Genomic DNA, 18,169 nt, shown 5'->3' with positions numbered 1-18,169 from the left:
CTCAGTCCAAACCTCCCCTGTCGCTTACAAAGTGGCCTTTCCTGAAACCTTCAGGTAAAGCTGCTGCGTGGGCTGAATCCGAAGCCAAATAATACATTGAGTATTTATCATAATCATAGGAGATCACTGGCACAGCATTCAAATATACAAATATGAATCCAGAGGCTTAAGATTTTAACGGTTCAGCTACAGTCCAATTACGTTACATTTCATATGGAATAATGTTCATTTCAACCATACTGAACACAAATGAATGTAGCTGTGTGCCTCAAAGATTAGCCCATTTCAACGGGAACATAATCCTAATGTGTCAGACACCAGGGAGCTGTCAGTGGGACTGTAATCTGTGATTTAGCCCCTCAGAGAATCTCAGTATGTGCTCTCCTGTATGTAGTTTCCTGTTTTCTTTGTCCAGTTTTTTAAAATACAAATGTCTTTATAATAAAGACATTGTTAGAGTATATTGTTATTACAGGATAAACATTAGCTAATTGCTCTGTAGCCTGGAGCAGTGTATTCACATCCCATATCCAGCATCCGTTTGCTCCTCCATTTGAAATAGTTTATTTCTTTACCTATTTAAATTCAGCCCCTCTTAGATTTGTTAATCTGTGTCTGTGTGTTTCTGACAGTTCCAGCCACCAAGTTGAACACCATCACCAAGTCCAACCTGGGTCAGTGTGTCAGCAAGTACGACCTGCTGGTTTGGTTTGAGATCAGCGAGCTGGAGCCAACCGGAGAGTGAGTGGAACATGCATTCGTATATAACAACAGATATGAAAATACAGGATGTTAGATCTCAAATCCGTTTTTAATGTGCTGTTTTTGATGAAGAAAATTACTTGGAGAATTGCCATTACTGCATTACTAGGAGAAGTACTTTCAACTTGACACAGTTGCAGAATGTTTTAACATTGAAAATAAATTGACATGCATTTTAAAAAAGCATACAGTTCAAATATTCTTTAACTGATAAAGAAATGGAAGTCAATTAAAGGGATGATATAGAAATGCATCTATAAAAACATTTCTGATGTGTATAGAACATCTATGTTCTTTAAAGGGTTTTATTTAGTGAAATAACAGCTTCATAAAATGTGTCCCTAAAAAACACCAGAATCTCCTGGTACTGGCCAATAGAAGCCTGGGCCACATGCGCAATAAAAACATCACAAAAATAGACGGACTCATAAAAATATAAAGAGCTTGTGAGCCTTGTGAGCCTCCGTATAAAAGCGGTCAGAGAGTTTGTGGACCTGAGAGCTCTTTATTCAGAAGCACAGAAACAAGAAGACATTTCTCAAGTTATCATAAATAGTAGCATATCATGTTTTGTGTGTTGGGCAAAGTATAACACCCCCCCTCATCTCCAGGTACATACCAGCTGTAGTGGATCACAGTGGAGGACTGCCGTGCCATGGCACCTACCTACTGCACCAGGTACAGGAGATCTACTCAATTCCTACTGATCACACATTCTGCTAATCAAATGCATTGACTCAATTACTTTAAATGCAAATTCAGATGAGACTGTGTTTACTTATTAAACCTCAAATGTGGTGTCATATTGTTGTGTGGTTGTACATCTGTAAATACATCTTCTTCACAAATAAGATTAAGAGGCTGATTTTTGTTCTAGCTTTTACCGCCCTGATCCTAAGCTCCTGTCATTTCTGCTGCAGGGGATACAGCGGAGGATCACTGTGACTCTCATCCACGAAAAGGGGAGCGAGCTCCACTGGAAGGACGTCCGAGAGCTGGTCGTTGGTAAGCAGTACTCCCTCAGCAGGGATTATAGACACACAAAACACAGCGGTTTCACAGCAGAAGAGAAGAAGAGGTTGTCACACGATTGTTTCCTCATTCACACAGCAGAAGCAGTGGATACCCTGAGAATATGATATAAAACACTTTCTAGTGTCTCACAGGAGGCTTGTGAGGCAACAGTGTAAATATGTCTAACACACATTGGGAGTTGTATCTGTCTCTCACCTCAGGCTGCCTGTCTTTAAGTAGTTATAACTGTTGCTGCACCTGATGGGCAAAATAATGACACTTCATATATTTAGAATTATAGCTGTTAACATTCAAACATGAGAGACAAAAAGCAGCATTTGTAAGATTATATCTGCTGGACATTATGACAATAATATTAATGGACAAACAGGATGTTGAACTACTCTACTGCCTGAGTTGACTTTATATTTAAAAAGTAAGTCTTTTAAGCTCTTGTGATGACAATATGTTGAGTAATGTTTCTGCTCTGTGTTCCACCAGGTCGTATCAGGAACAAGACTGAGGTGGATGACAGTGCTGCGGACGCCGTCCTCTCTCTGAACATCATATCTGCCAAGAACATCAAATCATCCCACAACTCCAACAGGTACCTGAAGTGCACACACACACACACACACTTTAAGTCTCTGAATGTCTTAATGTAGTTGTACTTGATTAATATCATATGCTCAGCAGACACAACATCTCAAGGTATAAACCCACTGATTTATTGGTACTCAATGGCCGTTACTAATTTTAGCTTGTATTCTGTTTAAACACATTTTTCCATTTAGTAAAGCCAATTAAGTTTCTGACATATTTAGTGGATTTATTTTCCTCCATAAGTTTAAAAAAGAGCATTAGGCAGTATCTGTGTGTGTTTTTGTGTATATTCATTGGAATCATTGCATGACCATTTCCATTTTCTCTGCTGTTAATTTTTTCTGTTGATTTGCTTCATTGTCTCTGTTGCCTGACTCTCTGTGCTTCTCTTTTTTGTTTTCTTTGCACTCTCTTTTTCCTCCCGCTGCGGCTGGACTCTTGATTGTGCTCAGGCTTTCTATTGATAAGGATATTGATAGGTACCAGTGACCTGAAAACATAAGGCTCCTTCTGTGAAAAAGAGCCTTATGTTTTCTCTCTAGTCCTATAGATCCATAGAAATAAGTTCTACACAGTTGATGTTTCTTGTTGGCATGTTGCATTAAGTCTGCCTTTATTAAAATCTATATTTGAAGTCTGAAAACAAATAAGATTCTAAATCATTCATGCACAGATAAAGGCAATCTTAAATGCAAATGCCATTTTTTCAATGAGTTTGTTTCATGGTCTGTAGCACCCTGACTCCACAAACTGCTTCACTCTGTGCTGTTTATTGTATGAGTCTTCACTCATAACAACCTAGTGTGGCACAAACAGGGCTCTTCTAGCTATCAGTCTGTGGGTAAGAGTGCCCCCTGCTGCCAAAAACAGGAACAACGTTACCTCTGAGAGGTTCACAACATTTTTTTTTAGAAGACAGGTAGACTCTGAATAAGGACACGGTGTCCTGTAAAATGGTCAATGACTTGACTTTATATATCTTTATATACTTAGCGTCATTGCTATCAGGTATATTATATGTTCTTTAACGTAAACATGAAAATACCTAGGACCCGTATATTTTGCTTGTAATCATCGGGGTCTGTAGCAGATGTTTCACAGACACATCTGTGTGCACTCAGCACTTCCTTTACACTCCTGTTAAGGACTCTCTCACTCTGCTCTCACCTTAGTATGTTTACTCACGTGCTATAAATACTAAGGAAGTGTGAGTTTCCACTTCAGTCACTGCACAGTGTTCACTCTCTAATCACTATAGAGGATGATATAATATAACATCATTTATTTAGCTATTTTTGTGAATAATTTAAGATTTTCGTCTTTTCCCTTCAGGACTTTCTACCGCTTTGAGGCCGTGTGGGACAGCTCCCTGCACAATTCTCTACTGTTAAACCGAGTCACTCCATATGGAGAGAAGATCTACATGACATTGTCTGCATATCTGGAGGTCAGTCATTGCTCCTCTGCATTGAGCTCTGTTTTTTTCCTTTTGAATGTAAACGCAGGTAACACACTTACTGTGTCTCTTCTTCACAGCTGGACCACTGCATACAGCCTGCTATTATTACCAAAGACATCTGCATGGTGTTCTACTCGCGAGATGCAAAGATCTCTCCTCCTCGTTCCCTCAGGAACCTCTTTGGGAGCGGATACTCCAAAACCCCTGACTGGTAAGACCTTTTATGTCAGTCAAACTAAAGATGGATGAATAATGTCTTATCCCTGCAGTTCCCTTAAACAGTATCTATTTCATTTCATTAAAGCAATCGAGTCACTGGCATCTATGAGCTGAGCTTGTGCAAAATGTCTGACAGTGGAAGCCCAGGTGAGCAAACTCAAAATATACAACATTCATAAAATGTCTCAAAACAAGCAGCCATGTTTATATCAAAACTGAGCACTTAACCGTAACAAGTCTTTTTGTCCTGAGCAGGGATGCAGCGGAGGAGGAGAAAGATCCTGGACACATCAGTGGCTTATGTGCGTGGAGAGGAGAACCTGGCTGGATGGAGGCCCAGAGGAGACAGTCTCATCCTGGAGCACCAATGGGAGCTGGAGAAGATGGAGCAGCTGCATGAGGTTGGTCTTAAAACATCACATTGACCTTTTACTCATGCTGCCTTCCTGTCTCATATACCCATTATATACAATTTCCCACTATCCTTTTTAAACTTTTTTTCTTACTTGTTCTTTCTGACTTCTTGACTTGCAACTAATCCTGACCGTTCCATTCGTCCAGGTGGAAAAGACCCGTCACTTGCTCCTGCTGAGGGAGAAGCTGGGAGAGGCGGCTCCTGTGGGAACAGCTCCCACCACGAAGTCCCTGAGCGAGTTGTTGTCCCCGAGCATGAGCACAGGCAGCCTGTCCACCTCCACCTCCATCTCCTCACAGATCTCCAGCACCACCTTCGAAAGTGCCATCACCCCCAGCGAGAGCAGCGGCTACGACTCGGCCGACATCGAGAGCCTGGTGGATCGAGAGAAGGAGCTGGCTACTAAGGTGTGGGCAAATTTAGTATTATAGGATTTTCACAGAGACTATCTACTCTCTGATGCCGTGTTGTCATCTGGCAACAGCTGCTTCTCCTCTTCTGTGAACATAACTGACTCATCTTTGTTCTCTCTCAGTGCCTGCGCCTCCTGACACACACCTACAACAGTGAATATAACCAGGTGGTCAACAGTATCAGTGACTGCAAAGTGAGTAATAATACTCCAAAACTTTAAATCCCATTTTATGTTTGCCACATTTTCCTTTTTTTAATGATGTTATGATTCTACTTGTATAGTAAGATTTGTCGTAATGCTTCTAGTCAAAAAGATGTAGCAAATAGGCAAGTGACCATTAAACTATCATCTACTGTCCCTAATAGTTACTTCATTTCTGCACTCTTCAAATAATAATCAGCATGTTTCCTCTCTTTGAGTAAAAAACAATGAGTTAAATAATATTTCCTTCTTTTTTCCCCACAGCTCTCAGACATTTCACCAATGGGACGTGACCCATCAGTGACTAGCTTCAGCAGCGCTACCCTCACCCCCTCCTCCACCTGCCCCTCTCTGGCTGACTCCCGCTGTAGTTCCATGGACCAGAAGTAAAGCAAATCTCTAAATTCATACAAACAACACATTGCTTTTTTTTGTATTTTAAAGTTAATGGTAGGTTGTCACGCTGATGCTTACTTGATGTACTGTGCTCTAAAGGACTCCAGAGAACAGCTCCCGTGCCTCCAGCCCCTCCTGCTCAGACTATGAAAACTTCCCGATGGTCCCCACTCTCGAGGCCTCCTACCTGGCACGGGCTGGAAAGAACGAGTTCCTCAACTTGGTGCCTGATATTGAAGAAATGAGGCCAGGGTGAGTGCTTACATTTTTTTCTATTTTTCTCTCATTATAGTCTTATTTTTTTATCTGAAGACATGAAAAGATGCCAACTTGAGATGCATCTCAAAGCTCTGACAAAGACAGATAATCCTGTAAGAGGACATTATATGAATGGATTTGTACTTACGAATGTGGGTGCTTTCAACTGGCAGTAGACTTAGTTCCCATCTGCAGGGGAAAAGATCTCTCCTTCAATAGATCGATCATTTGAACTTATATTTGTTCCATTTTAGATCGGTTGTGTCTAAGAAAGGTTTCCTGAGCTTCATGGAGCCACGCTCCAACTCGTGGGTGAAGCACTTTGTGGTTGTGCGCCGGCCCTATGTCTTCATCTACAACAGCGACAAAGATCCAGTGGAGAGAGGCGTCCTCAACCTCTCCACAGCACAGGTGGAGTACAGTGAAGACCAGCAGGCCATGCTCAAGGTAAAGTGCAAAACCATTAAGCATAACCATGCCTCTCAATGTCTTATGCATTTTCAATAAGTAAATGTGCTTTTGATTGAAGTAAAACCTGAATCCGATAACTCCATTAGATGCAAAGTACTGGTAGAGTTTAAAGCAGTAATGATGTTATTTTGCAAGCTCTTCACAACAACTTTGAAATTAAAAGCATGGAGAACAACTTTCAAAGGCTGTCTTTTCTCTTTAAGGACTGCACGGCTTGTGTTCACCTTGTCTTGTCTTGTATAATAAATACTTGATGTTTTTCCTTTCAGACTCCGAACACATTCGCTGTGTGCACAAAACATCGAGGGATCCTCCTGCAGGCCAACAATGAGAAAGACATGAACGACTGGCTATACGCCTTTAACCCTCTGCTAGCAGGAACGATAAGGTACACACTCAATTTTCTCACATTACTCCTAACATGAAGCAGCACTGTGCTCTTCAGAATCAACTATCTGCTGTAACATGAAATCCTGTCCCCACAGATCTAAGCTGGCGAGGAGGCGCAGTGGCCTGTTGAAGAACTGAGAGAAAAGAAAATTCACTGCTTCCATAGTTTCTGGAAAGCTTTTGAACATACCAAGTGTTAACACTTATTAATCATTGTGATTCTTGACAGTGTTCTCTTGTAAGTAGACTTGTGGCTTAAGTCTCCTTTCATGCGACTAAAAGTTTCAGTTCCAGAGGAATTTTGCCCCCCTTCTCCCTCCAGCAACCCTCTGACAACTTAGCTTTCCTCCTCTCTATTTCTCCTCCCCTCCTCCTCCTCCTCCTCCTCAGCTTTTAGTGTTTTTGTTTTTATGACAATGTTTGAGTCTTATTTGTTCTGCTTTGTTGTCATTCTCTAACTCCCCTGATTAGTAGCATGTTGTAATAGTCTACTTGTGTGTGCACGATTCTTCAGAAACTGTTCTTTCTGGCCACTAATTTCAGTTTGCCAATCATCTGTAAAAAGAGAAGTCTTATCAGTGTTATTTGTGTCTAGAGAAAACTTTTATTTAATTGTTTGTTTCCTTTTTTTTATTTAATGCCCGCATGATAACTGCAGCAGACCTCAGGAGTAGACCAGATTTCTTACTCAAAAAATTGTAAACAAATATCTCCAATTGACATATCAGTTTACGTTCTGCTAGCAAAGCTACTTAAGGATCTAGTGCTGCTAATGAATTCATAGGCGATTCTTCTCTTCATTAGATTTACATTAGACCACTGCCTATAGCTCCCTTTGACCGCCTCGTTAAAAGCCTTTAGAAAGACATTAAGTAAAAGAAATTGTCTAAGCCCCAACTAAGCCAAACATGAGGGCAGCACTGGATATCTCACTTTCAACCATGTGATATTGAGATCCCACTCCTCAGTCCCTGTAAATACACCAACTCCCACCCGCTATAGTCCTGTCAGTGAGCTATACATTAAGAAATACAAATACACATGCTTACAGGAGAAACATACAAAGATAATATCTCAGAATTAAAAACATGACGACAGATTGTTCCTGCAGGAGTCGATATTTGTCCCTGTCCTTTCAATAATAAAAAAAACACAAAAGTCAGGTTTCAAGGAGAGGAGGAGGAGGAGGAGGAGGGAGATGGACGTTATTGTACATACAGTCTGTTCTGGGATCAGTGTGGTAGATATCTCTCATTGAAAACATTCCTCTCAGCTCCTCTTGCTCTTTGCATTTTTTTTTTCTTGAACTAACATGTTGAGCATTGAAACTCGAAAGTGTCTCAACATTTGCTATAGATTAGTTGAAGTGTCATGTATGTGTGATTCAGAAGACAAAGGAGAACCTGTTGACACGGGAGAACAAAGTGAGATTGAGAAGGAAGTTGCTCTAGTTGCGTTAGCCTTGATGCCAGTAGTTAATTAATGAAGCTGCTAGCATGTAGCCTGCAGGACGGATGATGATAGTCTGACCCATGACTCACTCAGTGAAATACTTCATGTTCTGCAGCACTGTAGGTTACCATATTTTTTTCTTTCATCTAACTCTCATTGTTTGAAGTTTTTTAATTATTAACACGGTTGATTTTTTTTATTATGCTTTAACCATTCCATAGTGAAGTTTTATATGAAATGTAACAGAGGGCATTGATGACTTAATTTGTAACCAACTATATTGGTGTTAAACCTTATTTTGCACATTAACACATATCTATAGCAAGACGAGGGCAGATCATCACACATGTTGAATCCAGGATTATTTTTGAGTATCAGGATCACTGATAAGAGCACATATCATGGCTACACTGGATAGCTGTTTGTCGAAAAGGCTTACTAGAAAGAAGACAGAAAGAAGGAAGAGATATTAAAGGGAAGACATACTCAAAGGTTTTATTTTATGCATTGTTCGTGAATATTTTTGCTCTGTACATCGAACTAAAGCTGCTACATTTGGCTCCTGATAATTGGCGCTTTTGGTGCCTCTGTTTCTACAAATGGTACGAGTGAGACGAGTACAGCTGGGTGTTAAAAACTCTGGCCAGCCAACCAGTAGTAATGCCTGCTGTATAGTGTGAAGGGGTCAAATGTGTTGAAACAAAGGTAGCCATGCCTGTTACAAGTAACAATGGAATTATTTGAGATGATTTGTCATTGATGCTGATATAAGAACGGAAAACATTTTCCTCAGAAGTCAGAGTGAGTTAAACTTGCAGGGTTTGTGTCCTCAGGTCAGCCAACCTGCTGGTCACAGAAACCAACAATCGAATCAAAATGTTTCTGAGAAATGTTTTTGACTGTATGAAAGGAGAACATGAAGAAAACAAAATACATGTATGCACTGATTGAGTCTTGAAGTGCATATGTACCTCACATATGTGAGCTACATATCGACCTGATGATGTCTGACAGAGCAAACATTTTCACTTCAGTGACTTATTTGCAGAGGTCTATTTGGATTGTGTGTATTTATTGTTTGCAATGTATATATTAGTTTGCAGCTCTTTGCACATATCAATAAAAGGTTCAACTAACTGATCAAATAAAGTCTATGCGGTCTAGTTGTTCTACTCAGAGTGAACCAAAAGAAGGTGTGGCAGCCTCTGCCAGTCTGGAGAGTGTCGAATGTACTATGAACATGTTTTTCCATCATTTAAAAAAAAAAAAGAGAACTGAAATGTAACCTACTGCTTCTTTTCAGGGCAGGTGAGTTACAGAAGTAAGTTATTAGAAAGTGGTTTTAGTGAAAGTCTCATTTACTGCTCATGCTAGACAGCCACTTCATTAGAACTAGATAAAGGTGGTTTTACTATTTTTTTCTAATATCAGGGAATAGAATACGAAGTAGCTAGTGACATCTAAAATGACAGTATACTATTGTTCTGCTGGTGTCTTTCTTCACCTCAACACTTTTTTCCGTTGATGCCTTTCAAACAAAACTAGCCAGGATATTTCCCATTATCCCCTCTTAAGATTAATATCAGTTAACAGCGCTCCCTTACGATTTGTTCACCCACAGAAATGACACGTCATGGCATTAAACACTGTACATTAATTGTCAGACTGGTTTCATTTTCATACTTATTTTGTAAATATCTGTGTTGTATGGAGCTTGAATTAAAATGTAAATATGTTTACTGTATTTGTAATAAATATAATCCATTCGCTGTATAGCATAGATGTGTCATGCAGATATCCTAATTCTGTGTATGGTAATCTTGCACCATTGAACTGTTTAGTGAATGAGGCAACAATAAAAAAAGCAAACAAGCAGAACAAGTGCCGCCTGTTTGTCTACTCCTTTGGCACAGTTTACTCCAGTTTTCACATGATTTTATGTGTTACAACTGCCTAACCGTCTGCCAGGAATTAATTAATTAAATATACAGTATATGCAGGTTATTATACCTTAGTAGGTCCGTCTTGACTTGACTTTGACTCAAAATGATGAGGCTAGGTTTAATTACCCTTTTTATTTTTCCAGACTATTGGCTCTAAATGTACATAAACTTTTTGATTCATCTCTTAATTTTGTCTCTTTTTTGTTCAATTTTGACTTGCATAGGAACTAGATTGACTCTTTTTCACTTATTTCTTAGTTTTAATTTGTATCGTAATTCTGAATTTGTATTTGATGCTTACTTTTGACTAAGTATCTCATCAATCTGAGAATTGAGTATTTTTACTTTTACCATTCCCAACTTTACAGGAATCTTATCTTTTTCTGGGAGGAAGTTTCAACACGTTTCTAAGTAAGAACTTCTTTTCTGTGAAAATTAGACCTCATAAACAATACTGTGCTTTCTGTAAATAACATTGTTAGATACACTTTTTCATTGCGCTGAAGAGAATATTATACAACACTGAGGATCTGGGTTATTTCCCTAGCACCACTTCCTCGTTGATGCCTGTCATGCCTGTAGATTTCCTTGAACTGATAAAGTGCCGAGTAATTTTCCTTAACATCTGTCATAGATTTCCAGTGATTATGGAAGTAATGGGGCATAGTTTATTAGCTGTGTGAAATCTTAGTCTGTGGGGTTCTCAGTGTAAGTGAAGAAAGACTACTAAGTAAGCAATATTACTAAAGCGTTGTGCTTGTTGTGAATTGTATGATATATGATTCCATAAAAGCAGAAATGAGCACACAAAATTATGTGTATTTTATATAATAAATGATATTCTATAGCCATGGTTGTATTAACCTGCGTGGTTGCACACTTGATTCTCCCACCACTGGCCCGGGGTTTGTGAAGGTGAAATATGCAGGAATTTGTCCCTGAAGGCAGATTTTGAAAGCGGGTGTCTCTTCAACACTGGACTCTACAATTAGGTATAACACACAGAACCCGTCTCAAGGCCTCAAGCCTTGTCAAACTTAAACTGCACACGTTTCTCAACAATATTCCATGTAGGAACACTAAAAGTTCAAATTTAAAAATCTATGGGATTTCATTTGGAACCCTTTTGGGACAGCAGCGTGTCTTATAATTATGTAGCTGTAAGTACAGTCTTATGATATGACATCACTTTGATAGGAACTATGATTATTCAAAGGATAATATCTATATCTGCTGTAATTGTTTGTTTTTATGACTTTTACAGTGTTGTATCAAGTATGTTATTTCCTGAAAGCCTAACCAGGGACAAGGACTGCGAGGCTAGAAGTACATTACATGGGTTGCTCTTAAATTAAATGTAACAAATGCCTATATGTATTGTCCCTTACAAATAAACTGATAAATACAAATGAAATAGATAAATAAGTATAGAGTTGAACTGTACAAATATGTGGTATTATTTCTGTAAAATAACAACACTTTACTTTATTTTCCTTTTTTTCTTTTTATATTTATATTATATATATTTTTCTTTTATTTTTTTCTTTTATTTTTTTTACAATATAGGCCTAAGTTTATTTGTATTTACTGTTCCAGTCTGATGATAAGTAGGCATATTGGATAACCTATCGCTGTGAATAGCAAACAAAAGAAAAATCACCATTTCTGAAGTGAAGTACAACATTCAAAGTAGCAGCACTTGTGAATGTAATAAAAATTCAATACGAATTCTTTCTACTTTTATTGAAATAAATCCAGGGTATAGGACAAATAAAGGGTATCACATTCTCTTGTGGGCGTGTGCTTTACAATGATGGACCGCCAGGTAAGCCAATAGAAGAATGGATACCTCTGCTCAGGATTTTGCACCAATAGAAATTCGCTAACGACATCGCGTCAGTCAGCTGAACCTCATGTGACTGGCGAAACATCTACATGGGTGTACGTAAGCTCCCCCTCACCCCGTTACGTTGGAAAGGGAATAAGGAAGTACAAAAACTAGCAAGAAGGAAACGAGGAAATCCAAGTGAGGTGGATTGTAGTCCGAGCCCGACTGTCATTTGAACACTGTTACTTCAACGTTACCCAACCCACTGAGCACCATGGCTGAGTAAGTTCTCCAATGAGTTTATTACTTATTTATGTTGTCGGTAAAGGGAAACTGAAGCCGCTGATTTATCATTTTACACTTTTTAAGTCGTTTAAAAAAGATCAGAGTTATCTTGATCAACTGAGCTGCTAACTTGTTTTAGTGTTCAGTAAAAATACATGTGAAAATATAGCGTGATAAATTGAACGATGTGTTGTTCTGTTTGCCCTCGGGAAAGCTCTGCGTAGGCTTTGAAATGACAACTTGTGTCATGTCTGTGTGACTTTTATATCCTTGTGTTCACTTCCTTCATTCGTCAAAGATCAAACATTAGGGTTCAAGATGCACTACAGTGACTTGCAATAAGTCTGAGAGTCTGAGAGATGTATGGAAGCGACAGTGGACAGCTTGGTGCATGTTGATCCTCATGCTGTAAGCAGATGCACGTCAGAGTTTTTCAGTAAATGTCATGATGTCTTTCTCTTCACAGAGCAGACATTGCACTGATTGGTTTGGCTGTCATGGGCCAAAACATCGTCATGAACATGAACGACCATGGCTTCGTGGTAAGATAATCATTTCTGTTTTAATTTATTCCCTCCTGGCAGCGAAATCTGTTCTTCTTTTCCTCTTTATTTCACTTTGTCCTTTCCAAAACGCTCCCAACAGGTCTGCGCCTACAACAGAACGGTGTCCAAGGTGCACGACTTCCTGAAGAATGAGGCAAAGGGCTCCAAGGTGATCGGAGCCGAGTCTCTGGAGGACATGGTGTCCAAGCTCAAGAAGCCCAGGAGGATCATCCTGCTGGTCAAGGCCGGACAGGCTGTGGATGACTTCATTGACAAACTGGTGCGTAGTTTGTGCGAAACCTTGTGAGATCGTTTTGGAATAACAATCTCTTACGAGGTTTGTGCTCTTTTTTTTTTTTTAAGGTTCCTCTTCTTGAAACTGGGGACATCATCATTGATGGCGGAAATTCTGAATACAGAGACACAACAGTAAGTCATAGAGAATCGCTGTGTCTTGCAGTGAATCCTTCTTTTTGATGGAGTGATATTCTCACGGTTCTTTATGTGTTTATTCAATTCAGCGGCGGTGTAAGAGCCTGAAAGAGAAGGGCCTGCTTTTTGTGGGCAGTGGCGTCAGTGGTGGAGAGGAAGGGGCACGCTATGGACCCTCACTTATGCCGGGAGGACACAAGGATGCATGGTAAGTCTTCACAAGCTTTGTGTTGCACTTCATGACACTTTCAGCTTCACCGGCGTACCAAAATAAAGCAGTCACTACTGATAAAGTTGGACATGTGTGAGACCTTGGACATTGTAAAACAGTTCTCAGTATAAGCTCATCAATCTTAACACCTGTTGATGCTTTTATTTTTTCAGGCCACACATAAAAGACATCTTCCAGAGCATCGCTGCGAAGGTTGGGACAGGAGAACCATGTTGTGACTGGGTGAGTGCTATTTTGTTTTTGGTGTGTATGTTGTGTTTTTTTTTTTTTTTTGTACTGTTTGGTTGTAGCCGTTATTAGAATGTCAAGTCGTCTCTGATTATGCCTGCAGGTTGGAGATGAGGGTGCAGGTCACTTTGTGAAAATGGTCCATAATGGCATTGAGTACGGCGACATGCAGTTGATTTGTGAGGCCTATCACCTGATGAAGGATGTTTTGGGCATGGACCACGATGAGATGGCCCAGGTGAGCTGTAATATGACATATTTCTGAGGGCATTTCAAGTCCGTATGATAAAATGAAGGGACTATGTCAACACACTGTTTGAAACACTCAGGCTTTCGACAAATGGAACAAGACAGAGCTGGACTCCTTCCTGATCGAGATCACGGCTAACATCCTTAAATTCAGGGACTCTGATGGCACTCATCTGCTGCCCAAGATCAAAGACAGTGCCGGGCAGAAGGGCACAGGGAAGTGGACAGCCATCTCAGCCCTGGAGTATGGCACACCTGTCACTTTGATCGGTAAGAGGAAGCAAGGAGGTTTAAGACGAGGAAGTATCTGGTTTACTTCTCTCTGCTTTCAGTAAACTGTTTGTCATGATGACATAGCAGAAGATGGCATTTCACACCTGCTAGTGTTTCATCATGGCATTAACAAATTCAAGGGCATTAAGCCACATAATTACAGTAGTTGCATGCATGTGTAGTGACACACATGCATGCTGATGTAGCTCTTTCTAAGGAACATGATCGATATGCTGCTGCCACTAAGAAGATTGAAGGCTTTTCTAGAGGGCTGCTCATCTCGAGTGACATAAGGGGGATTTGTGATCCCCCCCCCCCCCCCCCCCCCCCCCCACAGCTTTGGTGTTTGCTCTGATGTCTAACAGACTGTTTCATAAACAGAAAACACGCGGTGGGGTCAGAAAGCATGGTTAGTAATCCAAAACGTGATGTAATAACAGCTGAGCAGAGTGGGCTCCCCTCCACACACACACACACATTATTACATTGCATTACATGCATCATAAACTAAGTGAAGTTCAATCCACTAAATATGTTCAGCATGTCACCAAATCCCTGCTGACAGTTTTTTAAACGAGATGTCTTTAAAATGACATGAGTGTGTTTGCCCACTCCCTCTCAGTGCAGTGGATCCTCTCGTTATAGGAAGAGATAAAGGCCGTACAAAAGGCCTCATTGTGTGAGAGCTGCTCAGCCAGTCTGTGTGGAGCAGGCTGACAGGCCTGTACAGTATTCGTGGGTGGATTTCTGCCCCAATAGGGATAACATTCCTCAACTGGATAGTTCAATCACCAGAGACATTTTCCCTCAATCCCTCTGTGCCTGCCTGTCCCGCTGTCTGTGGGTTATATCACAGAGCTGTGAGGTTTTTTTAACGAGTCATGCTTACCCTGCAGTTTTACCTTTTATCTATATAGAACAACAAGTGGCATTGAGATCACTTTTAATCTGCACGTTGCATCTGGCAAACCTGGCACCTAACGCACAGGTGGCAAGCCCTGTATTTACAACACTATCATTGTTACTGCTGAGTCATGCTGATCCATGGTTTTGTTTGTATCATAGCATGATATCTCTGCAGCTTAAAACTGCTTGTTGTGCAACATTTGTTGTAAAGCGGTTACAGAAACTCTAAATTACTGGTCAGTGGCTCCTCTTCTATGTTCGCAAGAGCCATGTTTTATCACATCACTGTCCGAAAATGTGACAAGTGCACTGTGCAGAAACCTAACCTTGTTCTCCCTCTCCTTTTCCGCTTCCTCATGCTCCCCTCCCCTCCGTTTGTTTTTCAGGTGAGGCTGTCTTTGCCAGATGCCTGTCCTCTCTAAAGGACGAGAGAGTGGAGGCCAGCCGCAGCCTTTCAGGGCCTCAGGGGGTCAAATTTAGCGGGGACAAGGCTGTTTTCCTTGAAGACATCAGAAAGGTAGATTACACAGTGACGCACATTACACTTTACAGTTTATTCCAGTACACCTTTGGTAAAACTCGAGTTTTTTAAGAAAGCAATATTGTAGAGGATGTAGCTTCATGGAGGTTATCTGTCTAAATGATTTCCAAACAAAAACATTTGGCTGTTCTTCTGCTCATTTGTGAAAGTGAAATATACCTTTGAACTAACTTCCATTATTTGACTAAATAAAATAATATGATCAACATCTCTTTCTCCAGGCCCTCTATGCATCCAAGATCATTTCCTACGCACAGGGCTTCATGCTGCTGCGGCAGGCCGCCAAAGAGTTCGGCTGGTCTCTTAACTACGGTGCGATTGCTCTGATGTGGAGAGGCGGCTGCATCATCCGAAGGTACATTCAGCTTCATGTGTCCTCATATTAGTTTGCCCTGTGTCAACAGACTTCTTTCACACTGTTGCACTGTGCAACCACCAGCTTTCCCCATCAAAGAAAGCCTTGTGAAAGCAAGAAGAACCTGGATAAGTTTTTGATGAGGCTATTTACTTTTTAAGGTTTGGGAAAGTTAAAGGTTTTATATGTTGTGCCGTACAGGGAATCATTAACTATATGTCGCCCATTCTTTTGTAATTCTGGAGGAGGGAGAAATTCAGATTAATGAAGTTTCTATAAAAATCGACTGAGAAGAGAATGAGGAAATGCTGGTTATGACACCGGTCGACTGTGGTAATGTTGCAAAGATGTTGCTTAACCTAAATCAAATACAGCACTCAGAATGACATTCAGCATGTTGTCACCACGGTCATGGTATTTTATTGTGAATCTTTTCCTTGTTTCTGTCACCGTTGTTGGGTAACGCTGCCCTCTCCTCTCCTCACCAGTGTCTTCCTGGGTAAAATCAAAGAGGCGTTTGACCGAGACGCTGAGCTGCAGAACTTGCTGCTGGACACTTTCTTCAGTGATGCTGTGCAGGACTGTCAGGTATGAGGAAGGAGGAAGTGGCCAAAGGACAATCTGCAATACCCCCATTGACAAAGACACAAAAAAAGAAGCTATTTCCTCTTTCACAAGGAAAGGTTTGAAAAGTACCACAGTTTGATTCAAATGCCAGCTGAAAGAGAAGCTGTTTATTGGCAATTATTTTACAAACTGAAGCAACAGTGGATTTATTTATTGTTTATACATCATCAAAAAAGTATTCTGAGACTGATTTCTTGGTTAAGGTCTCCCATCAAGACCTAGACTGATCTTCTTGGTGTTACAAATGCTTACACAGACTTAAGACCCACAACAATCTCATTTGTAAATTGGCACTGGCTATAATGCATTGACCCAGTAATGACCTTTTCGATCTTGACTTTCAGAACACTTATACCGTCTTACATTACGTCCATTAACAACAACTGTTGGTATCATGTTTAATCTCTGTGTTTAGGAGTCATGGCGCAGAACAGTGAGCACTGGAGTCCAGCATGGCATCCCCATGCCCTGTTTTACCACAGCTCTGTCCTTCTACGATGGTTACAGACATGGAATGCTGCCAGCAAACCTCCTACAGGTAAGAAAACAGTGGATGCTGCAGAGCTGAGCTCATAGAGCATATGGTCGAGTGTGGAGGCACATCAGATTAAAAAGTTCACGTGTAGAGACATGTCTGTGTGTTTGTGTTGCACTCTCAGGGGATTTATATATATAATGAGTGGATGATCTGATTTCCTCTTGTTTGTATTTCTGTAGATTGAATATTTGTTGGTTAACAAAACTTAAATTGTGTAGCTCAACAGATGAACTGTAGTTAAATAAATCAGAAATGTGTCTTTTTGTGTTTGAGAAATTGTTAATTTATATTTTTAGGCTCAGAGGGACTACTTTGGAGCGCACACATATGAACTGCTGTCAAACCCCGGTCAATTCGTCCACACCAACTGGACTGGCCACGGTGGAAACATCTCCTCTACATCCTACAATGCTTAAGGACCAGCCTCACATCAGTCAACAACACAGACTAGATGGAAAGCCGAGGTGAAGAGGACATGTTACACATTCCACACACCCCAACTATCCCCTTAATCCAGCTTTTTACTCCTCTCAGAGACGTGTTGCTGCAGGTTTATTTATCAAGAAGTGGAATTTTAGATTATGTGTGCTGTAAATGCTACACCCTGTGTGTTCTGCTGTTGCAACAACTTTTATAGAAAAGTCCATCTGGATGCTTTGGTTATCATGCTGGCTTCCAGTTCACTAGTCATGTTGGGCCCAGGATTGAAGGTGTTAACGCTGGATTAGGGTGAACCATTGCACTGTGCTGTATTAGGCTAAATAAAGATTTCAATCCCTTTATAATTAGCTTGTATGGTCCTTCCTCTGGGTGCTGTAAACAGGATGAGGTGTGTTTGTGTGTAGTACTAATTTTGGCAACAAGTGACAAGTAGCTTTATATATAAACAGTATATTTGTTGTCTGTCTTCTGCAGGACACACACTTTGAGTCGCAGGCCTTTTCCGTGTCTGAAGGGTGGATATACATTTCAAACATTAGGAAATAAAATGAAGTTATAAAGTGTTAATTTCACAAACACTGCCAAACCCTAAAAACAGATTAGGCTGATTTTTTCCATATGTATCTAGCCCCCTATGTGCACTAAATTAGAATTGTGATATGCAATAATTAAATACTTTGGTGAGATTTCT

General features: G+C 40.4%; 2 protein-coding genes across 12 annotated transcripts in view; both read left to right on the top strand.

Moving 5' to 3' along the window:
* kif1b (kinesin family member 1B) overlaps nucleotides 1-9,938 on the top strand; it is a 58,678-nt gene extending 48,740 nt beyond the window's left edge. For all 11 annotated transcript variants that reach the window (XM_061056729.1, XM_061056731.1, XM_061056728.1 and 8 more), the window contains 15 exons: nucleotides 633-741; nucleotides 1,374-1,440; nucleotides 1,683-1,767; nucleotides 2,278-2,383; nucleotides 3,712-3,826; nucleotides 3,916-4,049; nucleotides 4,143-4,204; nucleotides 4,313-4,458; nucleotides 4,619-4,879; nucleotides 5,008-5,079; nucleotides 5,353-5,474; nucleotides 5,584-5,736; nucleotides 5,997-6,189; nucleotides 6,483-6,601; nucleotides 6,699-9,938. In XM_061056729.1, the coding sequence (XP_060912712.1) occupies nucleotides 633-741; nucleotides 1,374-1,440; nucleotides 1,683-1,767; nucleotides 2,278-2,383; nucleotides 3,712-3,826; nucleotides 3,916-4,049; nucleotides 4,143-4,204; nucleotides 4,313-4,458; nucleotides 4,619-4,879; nucleotides 5,008-5,079; nucleotides 5,353-5,474; nucleotides 5,584-5,736; nucleotides 5,997-6,189; nucleotides 6,483-6,601; nucleotides 6,699-6,741 (1,787 nt within the window). In that variant the 3' untranslated portion in view covers nucleotides 6,742-9,938. The remainder of the gene's footprint in view (nucleotides 1-632; nucleotides 742-1,373; nucleotides 1,441-1,682; nucleotides 1,768-2,277; nucleotides 2,384-3,711; nucleotides 3,827-3,915; nucleotides 4,050-4,142; nucleotides 4,205-4,312; nucleotides 4,459-4,618; nucleotides 4,880-5,007; nucleotides 5,080-5,352; nucleotides 5,475-5,583; nucleotides 5,737-5,996; nucleotides 6,190-6,482; nucleotides 6,602-6,698) is intronic.
* A 2,012-nt stretch (nucleotides 9,939-11,950) lies between these two features.
* pgd (phosphogluconate dehydrogenase) lies at nucleotides 11,951-17,822 on the top strand. Its single transcript, XM_061056739.1, has 13 exons — nucleotides 11,951-12,108; nucleotides 12,578-12,653; nucleotides 12,757-12,936; nucleotides 13,020-13,085; nucleotides 13,178-13,296; nucleotides 13,473-13,542; nucleotides 13,652-13,786; nucleotides 13,878-14,067; nucleotides 15,363-15,493; nucleotides 15,739-15,872; nucleotides 16,361-16,460; nucleotides 16,915-17,037; nucleotides 17,334-17,822. Exons 1-13 carry the CDS (start codon nucleotides 12,101-12,103, stop codon nucleotides 17,451-17,453), a joined length of 1,452 nt encoding a protein of 483 aa, XP_060912722.1. The 5' UTR covers nucleotides 11,951-12,100; the 3' UTR covers nucleotides 17,454-17,822.
* The last annotated feature ends 347 nt before the right edge of the window (nucleotides 17,823-18,169 follow it).

This window comes from Labrus mixtus, chromosome 15 (genome assembly GCF_963584025.1).
Source record: "Labrus mixtus chromosome 15, fLabMix1.1, whole genome shotgun sequence".
NCBI classification, from domain to species: domain Eukaryota; kingdom Metazoa; phylum Chordata; class Actinopteri; order Labriformes; family Labridae; genus Labrus; species Labrus mixtus.
This window is presented reverse-complemented; position numbering and strand designations above follow the sequence as displayed.

Bases quoted from the DNA above. Each gene is read 5' to 3' on its own strand.
- pgd (XM_061056739.1), top strand. The intron at 15,494-15,738 runs GTAGATTACACA...CTCTTTCTCCAG, and splicing joins TCCTTGAAGACATCAGAAAG to GCCCTCTATGCATCCAAGAT. The intron at 15,873-16,360 runs GTACATTCAGCT...TCTCCTCACCAG, and splicing joins GGCGGCTGCATCATCCGAAG to TGTCTTCCTGGGTAAAATCA.